The following is a 21,841-nucleotide window of genomic DNA, read 5'->3' as shown; positions in this document are numbered from 1 at the left end:
CCTTAAAAAAGTTTATCTTGAGATTCAGACCATTAGCTGCAGTCCTTGTAGAATGCATCTTACAAGCACAGCTGCCAAAATCTTACCAAAACTACTTTTTAAAAAAAATAGTAAAGTACATTCCAGCTCCACTGCTTATGGCAGTTTAACCAATTACAAGACACTAGACTTGTCCAAGATTCTGTATTAGATCAAATACCTAGTCCACTTTAAGGTTTAGCTACTCATACTCCAGACATCTTACATAGTAGCAATTTGCATAGGTTACAGTGAAATGCTTAAAAAGGATCTCAATGGAGACATTTTGATAGTTAGAGCAAACTAGGGTAACAGTTCTTGAGCAAGCTAGGATAACAGTGGAAGACAATTAATTCTTTGAGCAGAAACAATTTCAGCTATCATTCCAAAAAGTGGCCAAGTAGGGATTAACTTATGCTCACTGTCAGCTCCTCAGCTAGCAAAAGTATGAGGAATAAGTCATCCTCAAGCAAAATACACAAGTTTAGTTTACCTAGTTTATTTTAAAAACCATAAAATGTTCCTTACAAAACAAGATTGCATTCTGCACATTTACTGAATGGATCTGGCACATTTAAACTACCAGTACTATTGTCCATAAACAGTGTACATCTTAATGTTACCATAGTTACATAGCTTTATTTTAGTTACAGGAAAAATACAATAAACCACTGAAACATTTAGAACAAAACATAAAACCCAGAATCCACTCTTATCACTGTTGGAAAATTCAAACTGTCTAAGCTGTGCTAAGGTTCACTAATTAAAACATTACAAATGATGAAAAGCAGAATATGATCTATGCTCCCAATGTGATCTATGTAAGCAGAGGAATGTTGGCTCTTCAAACAAAAGCAGTGACAAAAAAGCAGCGATGTATTCCTTCAATCTTCTCCACTTTTTTGTTTTACAAGAACTGCCCGGAGTACTGCCTCACACTGTGGAAGGAAAGCACAGAATTAGATTTTTGAACACAAGTGATGCTCTTTAATTGCAGGCAGACGATAAAGAAAAAAAAAATCCCATTGCTTACACTGACCCAAACATCTTCCTGATTAAATGCACCAAAAATCAACCCTTAGTTAAAATTTTATAAACTGGATGCTTTGCACTCTAGGAACTTTACTGCAACAGGTTTGCAAAATATTCTTAATTCTGGTTGCCAAGGATTAGTCAGAACATACTTTCCAACACCATTTAATATACAAAACTGTGCTTTCAATACATGCAATTAGAACAATTCACTAGTGCTGGGTCGAAAGTTTGATATTCTGAACTTCTAAAGGAAATCTTTGCCTTCAGAGGTCATCAGCAATATTGCACACCCAATTGTAATTCCCCAAATTCAATTACCCAAACTGACCCTTTCCGCCACCAAAACAAAACGTTCTCGCTACCAAACTGACCTTTTCTCGTGTGGAGCTGCGGTATCTGAACGCACGGGTCAGCTTAAGGGCGCAAAGCGGCTGCTGTAGCTGCACTGGGGAGAAACCAGGTAAAAAAAAATAAACTAATTTGACCAAACATTTGTTTTTTTCAATGAATGTTCGGATGCGAGTGCAGATCAATTCGACCCAGCACTAAAATTTCAGTTAACCAAAGCTTGTGTACGCAACAGGACAGCACAGCATGGAATTGTATTTTTATTTTAAGATAAACAGGAAATGGTAGATTGCTGTTGCAGAACTTGAGAATTAAACTTTTACTGAAAGTAAAGATTGAACACAACTTTCTGGAGAGGTATGATCTGCGCTATATGGCAGACTGTGATTTGTTGTCAATCCAACTGTCAAAAACAACAAAATCACTAGTCTTCCACACAGAACCAGACCACAATCAAGTTGACTGATCTTCTATACTTCTCATTTTTAACATTAGAGCTAATGAAGTCTCATTAGACATTAAAAACCACTGATCATTTAAGGTTAAAGTCATTTTTACAAAACATTGAAACAGCAGATACTATGTGGAATTAATTGCAATGGGAATTTTAAAATGGTTTAAAAAGCAGATCTCAGAACAAACACTTAAATGAAGCATGCTTAACAGTAATCACGACCTAGCAGGTGAAAGGGCAAGCAGAAGTCAGTTCAGTTGCTACACAAACAGTTCAAAACATCCATTATTACTACTTGCCTATTCTGCAGCAGATACTGTGCATTCTGGATCTGGTCCTGTGTGCCTGTAATGGTGATTATACGATCCTCAGAGCCTTCAAGCGGTTCATCAATCTTGATAGATGCTCCAGATTCATGACGGATTTGCTTAATTCTTTGGCCTCCTTTACCAATTATAGAACCAGCCAGCTGTTGGTGTAAATACCAAGTCAGAAATTATGGTTGATATTTATTGTAAATGTACAAATACTATTACTACACAAATGTTTAGTGCACCACCCCATGTAGACAAGGCAGCAAAATCCCACAAAACACTAGAAAAGTTATGTGCCACTGGGTTGAGGGAATGTGAACTTCTCTTTTCAAAATGCCATTGCATGATCCAACATCCAACCAAATGGACTTGTATCAACAAAATCTGAAAGATAGCACTTCAGTGCAGTATTGCAACATTTGTAGTCATAACCTAGAACACTCAACCTCTTGACATAATCAAGTGTGCAACCATTGAGCCAAATGTGATGCAGCTTAAAAAGGAAATCTAGAAGAAACCTTTGGTGCAATTTATGGCAGTGTCTGAGCAGCTACTTGTGCTTCTAACATGGCAGAACTACTTAGCAGGAAGGGATATACAAAGTTTCTAACTAGGGTGTCTACTTCTGCAAGTATATGGAGACAATTTACTACAATGTAAATAATGATCAAGTACTTCCTTTAAATCAATTCAAACAAGATTGACAGGTTAAATGATGATCCTGTCAAACACTGGGAATTGACTGGTTCTCATTTTTGCCAACTATTTAATCTAGGCAGACTTCAATATCCCATTACCAAAGCTTTATCTTAATCTGGGAAGCAAATACAAAGCAGTAGCTCAAGTTTTTTTTCAAAAAACATCTTACATCTTTGGGGATTGTGACTTGTGTAGTAATGATTGGGCCTCCCAAATCACCATATCCACCACGGCCACCTGAAAACCAAAATTTAAAAAAAGTTACTCAAGAATTAAGTGAACTTAGCTGACTTAATCCCACTAAGAAAATCAAAGGATTGAACAAATTTTAAATGAAAACTTACCATAAGCAGTACCACCCTGTTCAAGAAAAGAAAAAAGGGGGAGGGGGTCAAGAGAAAGCAGATTAATACATAAAAACTTCAACAATGTTCAACTCCAAATCTAACCATATTCAAACAGGATATTAAGCCTTGCAAATCACAAGTCCTACAAGCTAGGCATTAAGAAAATGTTAACAGAGCAATGAAAATGCAGGACCTCATTTAATTTATCTGTACTGGTTAGTCATATGAACTGGTGCACACTAAATGTTAGTTTTAGGAATGCAAATTAGTAAGAAAAACTGCAGTTACACTTACCATTGCATCATAGCGGTCATTCATTCTGTTCCTGCCATAGAGAGTACGGTCACTACAATGGAATAGGAGCTATTTGTAAACACAGCAACTGCACCAAATCCAGACTACTTTGGTAAGTCAGGATGGTACAGACTGTTGTCTAAGAAATAGCAAATAGATTTGAGACTCCAATTCTACTTAAATTCCCACTAGCCCATTATTCTTACCCAGTAGCTGTTGGGACAACTTTAAACTTGGCCAAAATAGCCTCAACAGTCCTTACTATTCCAAAATGGTGTGTGGGTGGAACAATTGCTCCTGAGACAATCCCATTGAGAAATTACATTTGGAAGATGTTGCAGCCTTAACCATGGCTTTGGGGCCTAATTTCAAATTCAACCTCTTAACCACATTTTGTTTTGGACCAGTAAAGAGCTAGCAAGTACTGATACTTATATCAACTAGTGCAATGTATGCACTTTGAACTCATTGCAACTATCTCCCACTGATGCACAAAAATGCTAGCTGTATAAAGTTTCAAGTTCTCTTTTTTGCAGAAAAAACCCCTAAATATATCCCCCAAAGAATTCAAGTTCACAAAATTGTAAATTTCATAATTTGCATCAAAATTAGTCATACAAATACCTTTCTTTACATCAGAGACCACATGGCTCAGTCACTCTCCAAGTGTCACTTTTACAGACTAAGTTACTGGTGGCAACACTTCAGTATCAAACTTACCCTCTGGGTGGAGGTGGGGGAGGGACAACACGGCCACCTCTGCTGCCTCTTCCAGCACGGGGAAGAGGTGGTGGACCCCTACGAGTTGGTGGGCTCATGTCATCATAAGCATCTCTTCTGGGTGGAGCCATGAGCCGGCCACCTCTGCCTGAAAGTCCCATGGGACCCCTGCGCTCATATCCAGGCGATGGAGGATGGGGTCCACCTCTGCCACGCATTTGAAAGGGAACGGGACGTCTACCTCTGTCATCGAACATCATTGTAAAGCCACCATAATCGTAAGTTTCATCATAGAAATTTGGATCATATGGCTGTGCACGCCCTTTGACAGGAGACTTAAGAAAAAAAAGAGAATTATATTGCTACTCACATGCAGCTGCTTGTTAACAGCTTATAAAACATTGAAGTGAACATTTTACATTAGAAGCTGGTCAGATTTTGAGAAGCAAAGTATGCAGTCAGGGAATCAAATAGTAATTTCCTAAAATTGGCAAGTCCAATCTAGTCAGAAATTTAAGTTAATTTTGGTTTTCTAGCACACAAGGAACAGAGTAATCCTCCCTTGTTACACCCATGCATGCTACAGATGGTCAATCAGCAAAACAATGTACACAGGAGAATAGAATTTTAAAAACGTTACTTTTTTGTAAATGCAGATAGATGAAATAGTACCCACCTCTGCCAATAGTCCTAGGATAATCTTGATACACTCAACCACTCGGTCAGGCTTTCCACCAAGCAGAACAACTCTATCAGTTGAATGAGGACAACATTCCTGGAACAGTTTAATAGTTGTCTGGGTGCTCTGGAATCAAGGAGCAAAATGTCACATCTACTCTATTTCCTGTATACAATAGCTTAAAATCAAAGTGTACAAGAGATCAAGATGTTTCAATATTAATGTGATTGAAATTCTACTGTACATGGGATAAGGCAGAGTTAAGAACACTGCAACACAACTCGGTCCTTTATGGGTGGTGTAAAATAGTTCTTCACAAGACAACTTTTTGAAGGAGGATTGGCAAGTCTATCCATCCAGAGAATTCAACTCCCTTACCCATGGCAGCTTTCAAACCAAGTTTACATGAGTGAATTCAGCAACATGTGCTCCAGGAAGGCATTTTTTAAAAATGTTTTTTTAAGTATGTTAACAGCAGTGGGTTCCAGGGAACATGCATCCACTAATCTGACTATTCACAAAACATTCACTTCCTCAGAGCAATCAGAATAAAGTGTACATTTGCAAAACACCAAGTTCAGAAGTAAATTCAACTTACCTCTCTTAGCTCCTTTATCTTAACTCCCTTGACACCAATGATACTTCCAGCCTGGCTCTGATGAACCAGCATCCTCAGTTCACAATCAAAATCCTTTCCTTTATAGTGTTGGTACTGTAGAGTCAAAAGTTCAACAACAAGAGTATAAAATTCTTGAACTGTGGCACTTACTTCCTTCTTAATGTTCAACCAATTTAAAGTTAGAATTCTAGGTTGATTATTTAGCTCAATGAGTATTAGCAAGGCCACATTTCATTATCCCACCTAGTTATAAAAAACCCGAGCATGGCTCACCTCTTCCAAAGTTGGGATGATCTTCGATAATATATCTCCAATTGTTTCAATATCCGCATTTATACTCAATATGCTGCCAAATATTTTTTAAACCATTGATTTAAGGAGAAAGGAAACAAAACAAAGTGAGTAAGCCATTCATAGCATTTTGAAACAATTTAAACATGATCTTAACATTAAAATTAAATTTTACACATTTAGTAAAACCCCCATTAATAAATATTTACTAATAAACATGCAAATTTAACTAATTTAACATTTCAAATTAAGACAGTTTTGGAAAAATGGGTAACTGGAAGGGCTCAGATTAAGTGGGCAAGAAAAACGATGTATAGCTGAGAGCAGAAAGTGGAAAATTCATTCTTCCCCACCACCAGTAATTTGAGAAACCCGTGGATATATATTAGCAATTTTGGCACACCTTCTCATAGGCAAAAGCGGAAGAGGTATGTGAGTATCATGGAGAACAGTATTAAAAAAGGTGTTCGACAGAAATTTGGAGAAAAGTTAAGAAACTAGTTGTGGAAACAGCACTACTATGCCCCTGCAAGAAACCAAATACAAAACAAAAGACAAAAACAATGAGACAGACAAATGAAAGTGGAGGGTGACAAAAGTTAGCTTGTAAGACTATGAATAGGCAATGTGGGGAGCAAGGTGGGCCACAAGGATAGTGCAAGAAAGACAGATATAACAAATCATGATTTACAATGCAGCAAATATGCAACACTTGAAGCTGTGCTCCTTCCATTAAAATGAATTAGTGGATTTCTCTGGGTGGGCAACTCACGTAATAAAGACCAGCCACAAAAGACTTAATGGGGAAAATAGACAGAAAATAACTTGAAAACAGTACACTTTCTACAAGGGGCTACTAATTAATAACAACAAATTCAGGTTATATAGATACAATTCCTCGTTCTAATCAGGCAGCGAGTCATAAACTGTTGGGACATACCGCTCGGGGCCACTGCTGTCTGGGACTGATACACTGGCATTGTACTGCATTGGTCACAAAGGCGTTCGTGGTTGTTGGCATTGGGCAAGGGCATTCAGTGAAGTTCAGGTATTGGTGCCCATTTGGCATTTGAGCACATTATGGGCATAGCCAACCAGGGTATTCAGATGGGCGTTCAAGGGGCAGATGGGTCAACGTCATGATGGGCAACGCAGGGAACATGTCGATCCAGTACAAGGGCAACGGAGATAAATGGCCAAAAAAACAAGGAGAGGGAAGAGGGGGGAAAAGGAGTAAATTTTAATTGAATGATATTATAAAATCTATTCTCATCACTCTATATATCCTCTGTACAGACTTCTGAAGACTCTATACAATAATGGAGGCACTTCATAACTGCATTTTTAGAAAAAAGTTAATTTAAACAGTATTTCTCCTTATAACAAGGGAAATAACTACATCAATTATACTTCTAAATGAAATTATTAACATTAAACCTAAACTGCTACAGGGCATCTATTTACGCTGGCTAATATAAAAATTAACAATTCTGTTCAGTTTTAGTTTCTCAAAACATTGCCTCCCATCATCTTCTATGGAACATAGTTAACACTGTTCTATACCCAATTTCATATCAAGCATTCTTCTTTACATAAAGCAGTCTTTGTCCTTCACGTACATCTGTACAGCTGTTGGAAGTAAGAACAGATGGACATCTTTAAAAAAAAAAATTAAGTTCTGACTCTGGGAATACTCCGGGATACACCAGCCACCTGCAATGTTTCTCCAGTTAATATTTTAGCTCAAAATAATATGCTGCAATTAAGGATTGTTACACAATTATGGACACCTTACAAAGACACTATCATAAATTTAAAATGGAATCCTAGTGTTTACTGACATCTCAGATCCAGCCCAGCTATAAATTGTAGAGATTATATGGTTTACTCAATTACAAATGGCTTTCATAGTCCTCCCAGAACAGCATAATTAACTCATTTTAAAATATGTCCATAGTTTCATTGACTAGCAATAGATTCACAGCATAACTGAAATTTTGTAGACTTTTAGTCAACATGACAATTAACAACTTACTGGACAGAGTGCTAGAACTAAATACATTTTAACCCACGCTATAGATGTATACTCACGTCTGTACGCAAAGACTTGATATTTTTGCCACCTTTTCCAATCACTGCTCCAGCATTCTTAAAAACAAAAATCATAAAAAGTCAACTCAAGTTCCCTTCACCAAATATGAACTATTTTCTACATTTTCATGGATTCTTTAAAATATGAACCCATTTAAATCTGCTGATAGATATTGTTTGCAAGACACCTATTACATGAAACCAACAATCTCACCTTGCTCTGCAACAGAAGCCGTAGCTCCACACACTGGTCATTATTCCGAGACCTCTTAAAGGCTTGTTCTCCATCATGGTCCTCAGCAGGACGTTTGCCTGAAAGTTTTGTATGTTAAAAAATATCAAGTTTCATGTAAATGTTTTGGCACACTGCCTAGTTTCAGAATAATCTGACGAGTGCAACAGTTGTCAATTCAGTTTCATTCCCACTATGTTTGGTACAACAATCTGGTAACATTTAGTTAACATGATCTACAGTAACTTCATGCAATTCACCACTTCCCTTCTGTGCATCATAAAAAAAAAAACTGTTCAATAATCCAACCTGGAGAATGTACTTCACAATTGCTCTTAGTGATCATAGTATTTATCAAATCAGATGGAACTAGTCAAAGTTGCTTAATCTGGTTATTCTGATTAACTTTTAAAGTACTAAATTTCCACTTGTCCATCTATTCTAGTTATGGATTATTCAGATTTAACTGCAATAACTGGAACAGTAAATGCTAGAAACCAGTTAATTAACAGCTGTGAAGAACACAAGTTAATATTTCAGATGCAGACCCTTCTGCAGAACACATTAAATAGCCTGTGCTCTTCATAGGCACAGACTGACTTACATCAGTAATATCTTGCTTCTTAAACCTACTTTACACCCTTCTTGAACATCTCACCAAAAGCTTGCTAGATCTTAAGGATGAGAGGTGTTCAGGGAGGGATTTCCACCCAGTGGGACCTAGGCAGTCAAGTGGGGGTGGGGAGGGATGAGAAAGATAGAATGCAGCTTGGGATGGGGAAAGCAGGAGTAAAGGGGGTACAGCCATAGGAATTTTAAACAAGGACTATTTAATGTGAAGCAAGGAGCCAGTGCAGGTCAGCAAGCAGGGCACACTAACTGAAATTAAGAGGGGGAGGGGGAACAGGACTGGAGTACAAGTCTGGAGCTTAAAAGACATGTACAAATGTTTTTGGTGGGTTGATGAGAGATCTATAACCACATGCCCTGTGGATGATATCAGGGTGCAGCATGTAGAAACAGAGCAATTCTTGGAATCTGAGGGTGATGGCACAAAAAAGGTGGAAAAAGATGTTGGCTACAATTAACAGGCAAGAGTTGAATCAAGCAAAAGGAACACATGGAGAAGAGGACAACAGCACAGTCAACCATGTTGAGGATGGATAATGTACCACAGCACTCAAAAGTTATCTGTGACTATTTTGGGTCTTTAGTTGCTGTCGGAGTCGCAGGAACCTCTGGATTATGTAAAAGAAGTTGCAGGAGAAGAGTTGCTATGGATCTGGGAGACAACACACATTCAAGGATCTTGGAGTGTGGCTATGGGATGGGGAAGCCAACTGACTAAACTGGAAGAGAGAGATGAGGAAATAGCCTTTAGTGATTGAAATGGGCAAACACATTTGTTACCAATGCTCTGGTCTCTACCCCATCCATTATAGGGTTTGCACTACCCAATTTTCTCTCCTTACACACTGAGCACGGAGACGACATTCCCAGCCTTCGTTTAAGACTGCTCTGCAAAACAACACTGAAGTAAAACGTACACATCATCAATCTATTTAAAAGAAATCCAGTGAAATTAAACATTTCATAGCATAATATTAAACAAAAAACATGAGGGCCGCTAAAAAACTAAGCAATATTCATGTGCCAGTTTTCAAACAGCTCTTAAATGAACAGTTATATAATACAATACAAAAAGTGCAAGAAAAGCAAAACATACAAGAACCAGGGCTAAGACTACTACCGTTGGTCTCTGGGCTGTTATACTTGATGTCTTGCTGATCAGTCTCCATTTTTTTTTTAAAAAAAGGCAAGAACTGCGAAGAATATGCAAAACTGGATAGGCAGCTAGTCTGTAAGACAAAATTTGTTCTCCAATTAAATGAAACTTATTTGCTGTATAATCCTCCACTAATACAAAAAGACAAGTGAACTACTTGTGGCCATAACCACTCATGATTAATACATAACTCGATTTTACAAAGTGAGCAGCTTATTCTAAAATAACTCAGGTGAAATTATTTAACAATTCAAACAGTGCAAGTCAACAATGAAGCAGAACACTGCTGCTAAAATTTAGAATTAGATTTACGCTAAGCAACTTGGAATTAAGAGTCCCCTCGTAAAAAAATAAAAATAAACCAAAGGCAGAGCAAAGAAACACTCAACACCTTTGGAATGCTTAAAAAGACATTTGATCAAAAGCATCACATTGGTAAACTCACATTTACATTGCTTAATTCTTATTTAAACTTGGATGCAAGTGTTTTCTGATAAGCCTGAACTGAAGAAAGATTCTGGAAATGTACACGATCCTTCACAGCAAAAAGGCAATTGGCATTAATTTGTAAATTTTGCTCAGAAGGACCACACGATGGCAATGTCACACTGGTACAATAGGGGGCACTCTTCCAACAATCAAATTATTTCCTTACATTAAATAATTGTGACTGTTATTCAAATAACCTACATTGGGGAGAACAGCTTGTGCATTGAACACCAGAATAAAAAAAATCATGGTTTGTATTTGTCCATCACAGGCGTGTAAAATCCACGCATTGATTTCTTACACTATTTTACAATTTATCTGTGGCAATGAAGTTGGGACAAATCCTATACATGCCCTCAACTCATCCCCAGTATAGTTTGCCAGTTCCACTCATCACATTGTTCTGTGAATAATGTCTATAATGCTGTACTAGTCTACATATGTACAGATACATACTCTACAGATTAAGTGCATTGTGCTAATCTGTAAATCTAATTTATCTTTCTCCCCCCTCCCCCAGAGTTTGGCTTGGCGGCCATTTTCCCTCAAGGCATTGGGAGCTTTTTTCTATCAAAAAAGATAGCACATAAAACAGCCAGAGGCCCCGAAAAAAATGCTCCAACACTGGATATCATAGTAACTCACTAATGCTGATGCCGCTCTATGGATGATGGAAGCATTAAAATAATTTCAAGCTTTTCCAAAGTCTATGTATCACATCGGGTATTAACACAAGAGGGGGCCAGAGTGTAAATTTAAACTCCTCTAAATACGAAGTAACACGTGCGCGGAAAAGGACCCGAAAGGCGCGTGTCGGGATTAAACTCGAGCGCCTCCACGAAGCAAGCCGAGCGGGAATACCTCAGAACCTGTAATATACAAGTATGGCAATTATTAAACATAACGACGGGATATTAACGGCGTTTTCGAAACAGTCGCATCTACAAACACGAGTCGCCGCCAAGTCGGAAACAAAAAAAACGCCGCGACGGGACCCTACGCCATTGTCTCGGAGGGGAGGGAAAGAGTAGAAAGCAGACAAATTTCTACTGAAAAATTCATGCGCTACCCCGACTGCTGCCGCTTACAAGGTACCACCTCAAAATGGCCGATGCGATGATGCAGCGAAATGTGCCGAGCGGCCGAGGATTGTCGGCGCGAGCTCGCTGCGCTTGGGCTCGAGCCGCGGGCACGTGACTGCCGCCCTTCTCCAACTGAAGGAGAAAATTGAAGGGATTCCAGAATCCACCACTGATTCGGAGAACAACCGTCCTTAAAATGGCGGCGCGGCTTACACGCCAAGAGACTCGCAATCGATCGGCTCTTCCTTTTCAGCGAGGGGAGGGCAGATGAAACCCTGCCGCCATTTATCCTGTGACACGACAAAGGGGAAGAGCCTTCAAACGACGACGACAGGAGCGCTTTAGACCAGGGCCGCAAATCACCCGACACGCACTAGGCCCGCATTTTTGGGTAGCTCTATTCTGTTGACTTAAGATTTTTTGGGAGGTCGAATAGGAATTGGAAAATTTTAAAAAAAAAATCTTGTATTTTCACGATCTTACGGTGCTCAAAGTAACCGAGAATATAAGAGATCGGTAAAATAAAATGTCTTCCACATCCGTCTCCTAACTTCCACACCATCAGCAAAACGCGCGCCTTACAATAGAACTTCGCATTTTTAAAAAAAAATCTAATATTTTTTCCCTTTTGTCGACTGTGAACGCAACATTTTTTTGAAAAGCACGAACAATTCGGGTTCGATGCGCCGATAGGACCCGATACTTACTAAAGCTGACGGCTGCGTGGACGATCCGAGCTCAGCTTTAAAGACAAGCGAAGCAAAATGGATCACTCTGGTGTGGCGGCGAGCGTTTTACCCACAAGCACCAGCGTGCGCATGAACCGCCCACCTCCCCGAGTTCATCAGCCGATTGGTCCAGAATCGAATCCTTCGCTTAAACCGATGACGTAACCGGAGACATCTCGTTACCATTCGTCAATGTGCGCGTCAATCAAAAACGTCACAGAGGCCGCACTGTCGTCGGTTTCTTTTTATAAAATTATATTTAAAATATACATGCTTCCTTCTGAGATGCTTTGCGTGATTACTGTTTAAAACTGCTCATTATCATGCTAACATTAAGAAATATCGTCGACTATTTTTTATTTTGTATATTTTTGTGAAGAACAAACGATTCTTAAACAACGAAGAAACGGTGAAGACCTGTGAGATATCGCGATATTTGGCCGCGCCGTATGGTTGGCGCGTAAATTTCTTACGTTCTGGAAAAATGCAGTTGCAAATGGAAGAACAAGAAACAACAGTGAAGGGACGGGAGTTGGGTATCGCATACTGACATACATTGGTGGGAATCTTAGTATATGGTTAGTATTGGTCGTTAAAGCAGCACAGGAAAATACTGCGCGAATGTGGTTTTAGTTCAATGAAGCTTTACTTACTGGGCCTTTAATCAATGGATCTGTGGGTTTAAGTACTTTCCACTGCAAATTATAAAGGTACCTGTAGTGACGTGTTCTCATCATGGATGCAGTGTATTCTACAACCGTCAGCTATGACCACATCTTTTTAAAAGTGCATTTTCTTAATTGGCTACTGTTTGAAACTAGCTCCTTATATCAGAACAGAAAATGCTGGAAACACTCAGCAGGTCAGCCATCTGTTTTTATTTCAGATTTCCAGCATCCACAGTATTTTGCTTTCCTTCTTGTCTCTTGGTTTTAGAACGTTCGTTGTGAAGATCTGCGTGTTTTGAAAATATTTATAATTCATATTTTTAATACACCATATGAAACTATTAACCGACTTTCTTCAAAAAAAACATACACAGGATCTGAACTTTGAAAATGTTGATCTGTATTTAATTGTCACTGGCAACAGCTGGAGCAATACTGGAAGTAGTATGAAATTGGAGGAGATGTCAGTATTAAAAAAATAAAGACTTACATTTATTTAGCACCTTTCATGACTACCGGATGTCTCAAAATGCTTTACAGCCAATTTGTGCACAGCAAGCTCCCACAAATAGCAATGTGATAACAACCAGATAAACTGTTTTTGTTATGTTGATTGAAGGATAAATATTGGCCAGGATACCGGGGATAACTCCCCATCTCTTTGAAATAGTGCCATGTGATCTTTTGCATCCACCTGAGAGTGCAGATGGGGCCTCGGTTTAACGTCTAATCCGAAAGATGGCTCCTCCAACAGTGCAACACTCCCTCAGCACTGCACTGGAATGTCAGCCTAGAATTATGTGCTCAAGTCCCTTCTGACTTTAGGTATGGGGCAAGGTCATGGAGGATCTTGCAACAGAGTATAAGGATTTTGAATTGAATACAATATGGGAGTGGGAGATGTCATTGGGTAGAGCTTCATCTTTACTGGAATGCAGCAAGCATCACATGCACAGAAAGCTGAAAGGAAAATCGTACCAGGAGTATTGCACTTTGGTAACGGAATCCGACTGGTTCTGTAAGGGATGTGCGACCCAGCACCACCCACAAGATTTTCCTTTCTGACCAAAGAGTAAAAATAGAAATTCTACCCCAATAGGCTAGTAAATTCAGGAGTGATGGGCGAGTGGAACTTAATGTGAGAGGGGGGCAGGATTTGTGCAGCAGAGTTCTTTTGGAGCTGTTTTTTCTGTCAACCCCTCATCCCAGCTATCAAGGGGTGGTATCAGACCATGCCTGCAAATCTGTGAATAGGAATATCAGAAAAAGTGAAATGCCCCGAAAGAGTAAAGTTTTACTCAAACTGAAATGCGTAATCTTGGTTTTTCAAAATATATGAACTAGGCCATTTGGTGGTCCATCAAGACACTAGCTTTGTTAAAATTGGGTCAATCTCATTATAAAATATCATTTTGGCGTGACACTGATGATTACACAATAGCGTGTGTTGAAAATGTCTGAAGATGCATTATAAGAGAAATGCAAGAAAAGAACAGCGGATTGGAAAACTGCAAATGTAACACCCCTATTTAAGAAAGGAGGGAGACAGAAAGCAGGAAGAGTCCATTATTAAGGAAGTGGTAGCAGGACATTTAGAAAATCATAATATCTGTGCAGTCAAGCAGAGTCAGCATTGTTTTGGGAAAGGGAAATCATGTTTGACATATTTGCATGAGTTATTTGAGGTTGTCACGAACAGGGTGGATAAAGGGCAACCAGTAGATGTCGTGTACTTGGATTTCCAGAAGACATTTGATAAGGTGCCACATAAGGTTACTGCACAAAATAAAAGCTCACGGGGTTGGGGGTAATATATTAGCATGGATAAAGGATTGGCTAGCAGAAAACAGAGTCAGGGTAAATGGATAATTTTCAGTTTGGCAAACTGTAACTCGTGGGGTGTCACAGGGATCAGTGCTGAGGCCTCAACTATTTACATTCTATATTAATGACTTGGATGAGTGGACCGAGTGTAATGATACAAAGATAGGTGGGAAAGCAAGTTGTGTAGAGGACGCAAAGAATCTGCAAAAGGATATAGATAGGCTAAGTGAGTGGGCAAAAATTTGGCAGATGGAGCATAATGTGGGAAAATGTGAGGTTATCCATTTTGGTAGGAAAAATAAAAAAGCAAATTATTTAAATGGGGAGAGATTACAAAATGCTGAGGTACAGAGGGATCTGGAGCTTCTTATACATGAAACACAAAAAGTTAGCATGCAGGTACAGCAAGTAATTAGAAAGGCAAATGGAATGTTGGCCTTTATTGCAAGAGGGATGGAGTAGAAAAGTAGGGAAATCCTGCTACACTACAGTGTACACTACATTGTTGGTGAGACCACACTTGGAGTGCTGCGTACAGTTTTGGTCTCCTTATTTAAGGAGGGATATATTTGTATTGGAGGCAGTTCAGAGAAGGTTCACAAGGTTGATTCCTGAGATGAAGGGGTTGTCTTAGGAAGAAAGGTTGGGCCTATACTCATTGAAGTTTAGAAGAATGAGATGATCTTGTCGAAACGTATAGGATTCTGAGGGGGCTTGACAGGGTAGATGCAGAGAGGATGTTTCCCCTCGTGGGTGAATCTAGAACCGGGGCATCTTACCTCCAACCCCACCCAAAGGGCTTGCCGGTCTGGTCCCATTCTTGGTCCCTGGGACCTCAGCTCAGTGTCAGAGAGATATCTCGCTCTCGCGCTCGCTCTCACGTGTGAACCGGGGACCGAGAATGGGACTGGACTGTGTGAGAATCGGGGACCGAGAATGGGACTGGACTGTGTGAGAGAACTGGGGTCCGAGAATGGGATTGGACTGTGTGAGAGAACTGGGGTCCGAGAATGGGATTGGACTGTGTGAGAGAACTGGGGACCGAGAATGGGACTGGACTGTGAGAATCGGGGACCGAGAATGGGACTGGACTGTGTGAGAGAACTGGGGACCGAGAATGGGACTGGACTGTGTGAGAATCGGGGACCGAGAATGGGACTGGACTGTGAGAATCGGGGACCGAGAATGGAACTGGACTGTGTGAGAGAACTGGGGACCGAGAATGGGAACGGACATCCTTCGGGCGAGGTTGGTGATAAGTTGATACTATGTGCTTTTCAATTCTTTGTGTGTCTGGGCATCTGCTGCGCCAATTTCCTTAAGGTTTTTCTGGAGAGGCCACATGCGCTGGCCTAATCAGAACTGGAGTAACTCTCAGCTGGCCAAACTTCCCTAAATGGCCAGAAGTGGCGTAGGTGGCTGGTTACGCTCCCAGAAAAAAAACTGACTTAAAAAAATCGTAACTGACTGAGTTACGCTGGTGCAAATTGATTGGGGAAACTGGTTTTTCAACTTAGGCCAAAAAGAGCAGCCTGTTCAAAAAAAATGCCGCAAGTCACTGGGGAAAATTGAACCCTATGTCCGTAGCCTTGCAGGTTACAGCACTTCAAGTGCACATCCAAGTACTTTTTAAATGTGAGGATTTCTGCCTCCACCACCCTTCCAGGCAGTGAGTTCCAGACTCCCACAACCCTCTGGGTGAAGACATTTCCCCTCAAATCACTTCTAAACCTTCTACCAATTACTTTAAATTTATGCCCCCTGGTTGTTGACCCCTCTGCTAAGGGAAATAGGCCCTTTCTATCCACTATATCTAGGCCCCTCATAATTTTATATACCTCAATGAGGTCTCCCCTCAGCCTCTTCTGTTCCAAAGAAAACAAACCCAGCCTATTCAATCTGTCTTCATAGCTAAGATTCTCCACTCCTGGCAACATCCTCGTAAATCTTCTCTGTGCCCTCTCCAGTGCAATCACATCCTGTAATGCGGTGACCAGAGCTGCACACGGTACTCTAGCTGTGGCCTAACTAGTGTTTTATACAGTTCAAGCATAACCCTCCGCTCTTGTATTCTATGCCTCGGCTAATAAAAGCAAGCTTTCCATATGCCGTCTTAACCACCTTATATACCTGGCCTGTCACCTTCAGGGATCTGTTGACATGCACTCCAAGGTCCCTTTGTTTTTCTACACTTCTCAGTGTCCTACTATTTAATGTGTATTCCCTTTCCTTGTTAGCCCTCCCCAAATGCATTATCCCTCACTTCCCCAGATTGAATTCCATTTGCCACTGTTCTGACCAGTTGAATGATATCTTCCTGCAGTCTACAACTTTCTTCTTCATTATCAACCACACAGCCGATTTTAGTATCATCTTCAAACTTCTTAATCATACCCTCTATGTTCAAGTCTAGATCATTGATGTATACCACAAAAAGCAAGGTACTTAGTACTGAGCCCTGTGGAACCACACTGGTGGCCTTCCAGTCACAAAAACACCCATCAACCATTACCCTCTGCTTCCTGCCTTTGAGCCAATTTTGGATTCAACTAGCCACTTTGTCCTGGATCCCATGGGACTTTACTTTCGTGATCAGTCTGCCATGTGGGACCTTATCAAAAGCCTTGCTAAAATCCATATACACTACATCAAACACACTACCCTCATCGACCCTCCTTGTTACCTCCTCAAAAAATTCAATCAACTTAGTCAGACACGAAGTTCCCTTAACAAATCTGTGCTGAATGTCCTTGATTAATCCATATCTTTCTAAATTAAGATTTATCCTGTCCTTCAGAATTTTTTCCAATTTTTCCACCACCGAGGTTAGGCCGTCTGGCCTGTAATTACTCGGTCAATCCCTTTCTCCCTTCTTAAATAAAGGTACCACATTAGCAGTCCTCCAGTCCTCTGGCACCACACCTGAAGCCAGAGTGGATTGAAAAATGATGGTCAAAGCTTCTGCTATTTCCTCTTTTGCTTCGCTTAACAGCTTACATTTCATCCAGGCCTGGGGACCTATCCATTTTCAAAGCTGTTAAACCCTTTAATGCCGCCTCTCTCACTGTTTATTTCATCTAATATTTCATACTCCTCCACCCCTCACTTTGCGTCTGTTTTCACAAAAGAATTCATTAAGAACCATACCCACGTCTCCCGCCTCCACACACAGATTACCCTCATGGTCTCTAATAGGCCCTACCCTCTTTTTAGTTATCCTCTTGCTCTTAATATATTTATGAAACATCTTTAGGTTTTCCTTGATTTTACTTGCCAAGGAATTTTTCATGCTCTCTTTGCTTTCCTAATATTCTTTTTAATTTCACCCCCGCACTTTCTATACTCCTAGAGATTCTGCAGCATTTAGCCCTCGGTATCTGTCATAAGCCTCCCTTTTTTTTCTTTATCCTACCCTGTATGTCCCTAGACATCCAGGGTGCTCTAGATTTGTTAGTCCCACCCTTTTTCTTAGGGCACAAATTTGATCTGAATCCTCCGGATCTCCTCCCTTGAATGCCTCCCACTGCTCTGACCTTCAAGTAGCTGTTTCCAGTCCACTGGCTAAATTACCTCTCAGCTTAGCAAAATTGAATATAACTAAGATAGAGATAGACAGATTTTTGAATGATACCGGAGTCAAAGGTTATGGGGAGCGGGCAGGGAGTTGAGGAGAAGATCAGATCAGATCAGCCATGATCTTATTGAATGGCGGAGCAGGCTCGAGGAGCCTAATGGCCTACTTCTGCTCCTATTTCTTATGTTCTTACATAGAATGACCAAATCCAATAAAGGGACAGACACTGTGCCACGGATGGAGAGGTGTTTAAAAACTTAATTTAAAAGATAATTTTTTTAAACTTGGGTGGGTGGGGGAAGAATAGAAATATACTTCTCTCTGATTCTTTAAGTTTCATTATTTATCCCTCAATTAACATAACAAAAACAGTTTATCTGGTCATTATCAAATTGCTGTTTGTGGGAGCTTGCTGTGTGCAAATTGGCTGCCATGTTTCCTACATTACAACAGTGACTGCACTCAAAAGTACTTCATTGGCTGTAAAGCACTTTGAGATGTCCAGTGGTCATGAAAGGTGCTATATAAATGCAAGTTTTCCTTGCAACGCCTATGGTATGAAACTGGAGTAATTTGAGTGAGGTCAAGGAATTTAAATTCTATGTGGTGGGAACACATAGCCAATATAGATCAGAAAGGGTGGTGCAAATGAGATTTAAAAGAAAGAACTTGCATTTATATAGCACTTTTCAGGAGTCCGATCTCTGGGTGTCCCAAACGCTTAACAGTCAATTAAGTACTTTTGATGTGCAGTCACTGTTGTAATGTTTAGTATGGAGACAGGACATGGGCAGCTGCATTTTGGGAATGTTTCCATTTCAGGCTGTCAAATAAATGTTATTTTAAGTTATGTAGTGCTGCAGGCTGCTATGAGCATTGGCTTTACAAAGCATGCTAGATTGCAGACCAAATACTGATGAATAGGACATTAAAATACAGCAACTAATAGTAAAAAAAAATGGAAATATATTTTTCTCTGATTCTTTAGGTTTCATTATGGAGTTTAAGATCATTAAATGAAACTTAGAAAATTAAAATGATTTCTGCAAGAGTAGAAACTTGGCTGGAAGCAACATGGCACCTCAAAGTTCCTTCACATTGGCTTCAAGCATGTTTAGAGTGGATTCAACAGGAGAACCAAGGTGCTGCTTTAACACAGGCACAAATCAACAAACAAGTTTTTGAGCAATGGCTTCTTACTGACCTCCGAGATCTGGAGCACCGAATTTTGCCAGATGGAATCTCAGAAACGCACAAGAGTGTGCTCAATGGATTTTACTGCTTGCAGATTGATTCATTAGTTGATGTTAGTCAAGCTGCATACAGCCAGCTCCAAAAAATCAGGGGAAAGGACACCACGAATGAACAAGTGACATCAACACAAATATCTCAGAGGTCCTGGGAAGCAAAACCAACCCGAATGTTAATGCTACAATTAACAGATGGAGTCCAGGAGCTCCAAGGCATGGAGTACCAGCCGATTCCCGCTCTCCATAGCAGCCTTTCACCAGGCACAAAAATCTTGTTACTGGGTAATATTGGCTGCCGGCTAGGACTTCTGCTTCTTAAAGCTGAAAATGTGAGGGTGCTTGGGGGTGAAGTGGAGTCCCTTGTAGAAGAAAATTCCCAAGAGAGTATACTTGCAAGGTTAATTGGAGAACCAGATGACACTGCTATAACTAGAGTGAATAATAATGATCAAAATACAGTTGAACGAACTGATGGGATGTCTCAGTTTTTGGGACCTTCAGATGATGAGCTGTTGGCTGGTTTTGATGACAGTGATCTGTTTTTAGATCCCACGATGGATTCTGAAAGTGGGTATGGTAGTAAAATTGGCACTTCAAGCAGTATCTCAAGTTGCACAAAGCCTCCAACCAGTGCTCGAGGTAGCGGATGGCAAAGTATGGAGTTCCAGGCTCTACAAATGCCTGGAGAATTTCAAAGTAAAAATAGAGAATCATTAGATTATAACGATGAAGACTTTGACGAGTTTCCCTTGGATGAACTGGATGACGATTTGTTCTTGCAGGGTGAAATGAATGCGGAAATTGAGCCTGATGGACCAATGAGTCTGTCCCCAAAATCACACACATCCTTAGTAGAGGAACCGCAGAGAAGTAATATGAAGCGTGTTGCTGCAGTAGCAGCAAACACCAGATCTAGTCCATGCCAAGAGCAAAATGTAAAAGTTGCTGATAACACTTCTGGTTATCGATTACAAAGCCAAGCTAAACTTTTTGGAAATGGCATATATACTGAAAATGCAGGGCCAAGTTCCATGCTAAGTAACTTAAATGCTCAAGTATCTCAGAATTCCCTCAACAAGATCGGCATTAACTCCATTGAAAGAAAAAATAATACAAATATTCTTACTATGGAACTAGAAAGTAAGCAGCTTACATCTTTAGTGCCACGTGAGCCCTTTGACAGTAGACCGATGCATGTCACTAATCCTGAAAATGTATGCACTATGTCTGAAGTGATTTCAAGTTCTTCCAGCAATGGAGGTAATTTTCATCAAGACTGTGTGAAAATAAGCAATATAAATGGAAGAAAATCCAACAATGATTCTGTAGAATTGAATTCTCCGCCATTTACATACCTGAATATTCTCTTGGATAAGAAACCTGATGTAATAACTGTGGTACAAATCAAAGGCTTCATTGTTACTTTACTGGACAAACTCACAAATAATGGTGGTCTGTGGAGTATTAAAGCTAGAATATCAGATGGTACTGCCTATATGGATGTAGAACTTGGTGATGATATTTTGAGAAGCCTGATTGGTTTCTCAGTGGCTGAAATGAGAGTCTCAATAAAATGTCCTAATCGGCAGCAAGAGGTAACTGCGGGGTTGCAGAAATGCCAGCAGGAATTAGTGGACCTTTGTTGTCTAATGACAATTGAATTTAACCCAACTGTTACTCCTGCTCGAGTTTTGACTCTCCACGAAGTAAGTGTAGAAGATCTGCAGGATTTAGAACGTCGTGCACATGAAGAAAAGATTGTGTTAAATAATTAAACAAGTTTGAGACTTTTTTGCTGTGTGCTCTTGCATTACAGATTTGGAAGATATTTTTTAATCATATGAAAAATACATGTATATGTTTAACTTGTGAAATTTGACTTCTGAAAATTAAACAATTTAAAAAATATTTTCAATGTCTTTATTAAACTTCAAGCAGGCTAGACTGCATCCTGTAGTTTGATAGGAGTCTTTAGTGCTTCAGCAGATATGAGAATGCTAGAATCATAGAATTTACCAGCACAGAAGGAGGGCATTTTGCCTATTGCACCTGTGATGTACTGTGAGTGCTTGAGCTATCCATTTAGACCTATTTCCTTGCCCTTTCCCTATCTATTTAAAAAAAAAAATATTTTTCAATTACTTATCCGTTAACCTTTTATAAAGCTGTTCTTTTATTTTGGTCGGGCATTTGCTCTGTAAAACAAGTTTCTCCTAACCTTTAACATAAGATAACAACCTAAGAATTAGGAGCAGGAGTCGGCCATTCGGCCTCTTCAGCCTGCTCTGCCATTCAAGAA

At 39.9% G+C, this 21,841-nt stretch overlaps 2 protein-coding genes across 10 annotated transcripts; one reads left to right on the top strand and one right to left on the bottom strand.

Annotated features, from left to right (window-relative positions):
- Positions 1 to 501: 501 nt before the first annotated feature.
- Positions 502 to 12,313, bottom strand: hnrnpk (heterogeneous nuclear ribonucleoprotein K). Of its 9 annotated transcripts, none has more exons than XM_070882272.1 (15): positions 12,206 to 12,313; positions 9,868 to 10,000; positions 8,124 to 8,221; positions 7,910 to 7,966; positions 6,759 to 6,802; positions 5,801 to 5,873; positions 5,507 to 5,620; positions 4,906 to 5,034; positions 4,230 to 4,564; positions 3,510 to 3,561; positions 3,213 to 3,228; positions 3,038 to 3,105; positions 2,155 to 2,324; positions 1,425 to 1,498; positions 502 to 956 (listed from the first exon to the last, which is right to left on the bottom strand). In XM_070882272.1, the coding sequence occupies exons 2-14, from the start codon at positions 9,938 to 9,940 to the stop codon at positions 1,468 to 1,470; spliced, it is 1,260 nt and encodes a 419-aa protein (XP_070738373.1). In that variant the 5' UTR covers positions 9,941 to 10,000; positions 12,206 to 12,313; the 3' UTR covers positions 502 to 956; positions 1,425 to 1,467. The 9 variants fall into 9 exon arrangements, with proteins under 9 accessions (XP_070738373.1, XP_070738348.1, XP_070738356.1 ...); XM_070882247.1 differs by having other exon boundaries at positions 5,507 to 5,630; positions 5,802 to 5,873; XM_070882255.1 differs by having other exon boundaries at positions 1,425 to 1,493; positions 5,507 to 5,630; positions 5,802 to 5,873.
- A 231-nt stretch (positions 12,314 to 12,544) lies between these two features.
- rmi1 (RMI1, RecQ mediated genome instability 1, homolog (S. cerevisiae)) lies at positions 12,545 to 21,415 on the top strand. Its single transcript, XM_070882233.1, has 2 exons — positions 12,545 to 12,804; positions 19,281 to 21,415. The coding sequence occupies exon 2, from the start codon at positions 19,329 to 19,331 to the stop codon at positions 21,315 to 21,317; it is 1,989 nt and encodes a 662-aa protein (XP_070738334.1). The 5' UTR covers positions 12,545 to 12,804; positions 19,281 to 19,328; the 3' UTR covers positions 21,318 to 21,415.
- Positions 21,416 to 21,841: the final 426 nt, after the last annotated feature.

Source organism: Pristiophorus japonicus, chromosome 1 (genome assembly GCF_044704955.1).
Source record: "Pristiophorus japonicus isolate sPriJap1 chromosome 1, sPriJap1.hap1, whole genome shotgun sequence".
NCBI lineage: Eukaryota > Metazoa > Chordata > Chondrichthyes > Pristiophoridae > Pristiophorus > Pristiophorus japonicus.
Note: the sequence above shows the minus strand (reverse complement) of the source record. Positions and strands in the feature narration are given on the sequence as shown.

Excerpts from the sequence above, each read along its gene's own strand:
- hnrnpk (XM_070882247.1), bottom strand. The coding sequence starts at position 9,940 with ATGGAGACTGATCAGCAAGACATCAAGTATAACAGCCCAGAGACCAAC. Across the intron at positions 5,035-5,506 it reads AGATAAAGGAGCTAAGAGAG|AGCACCCAGACAACTATTAA; the intron begins GTAAGTTGAATT and ends CCTTGATTCCAG. Across the intron at positions 2,325-3,037 it reads AAGTCACAATCCCCAAAGAT|CTGGCTGGTTCTATAATTGG; the intron begins GTAAGATGTTTT and ends TTACACCAACAG.
- rmi1 (XM_070882233.1), top strand. The coding sequence starts at position 19,329 with ATGATTTCTGCAAGAGTAGAAACTTGGCTGGAAGCAACATGGCACCTC.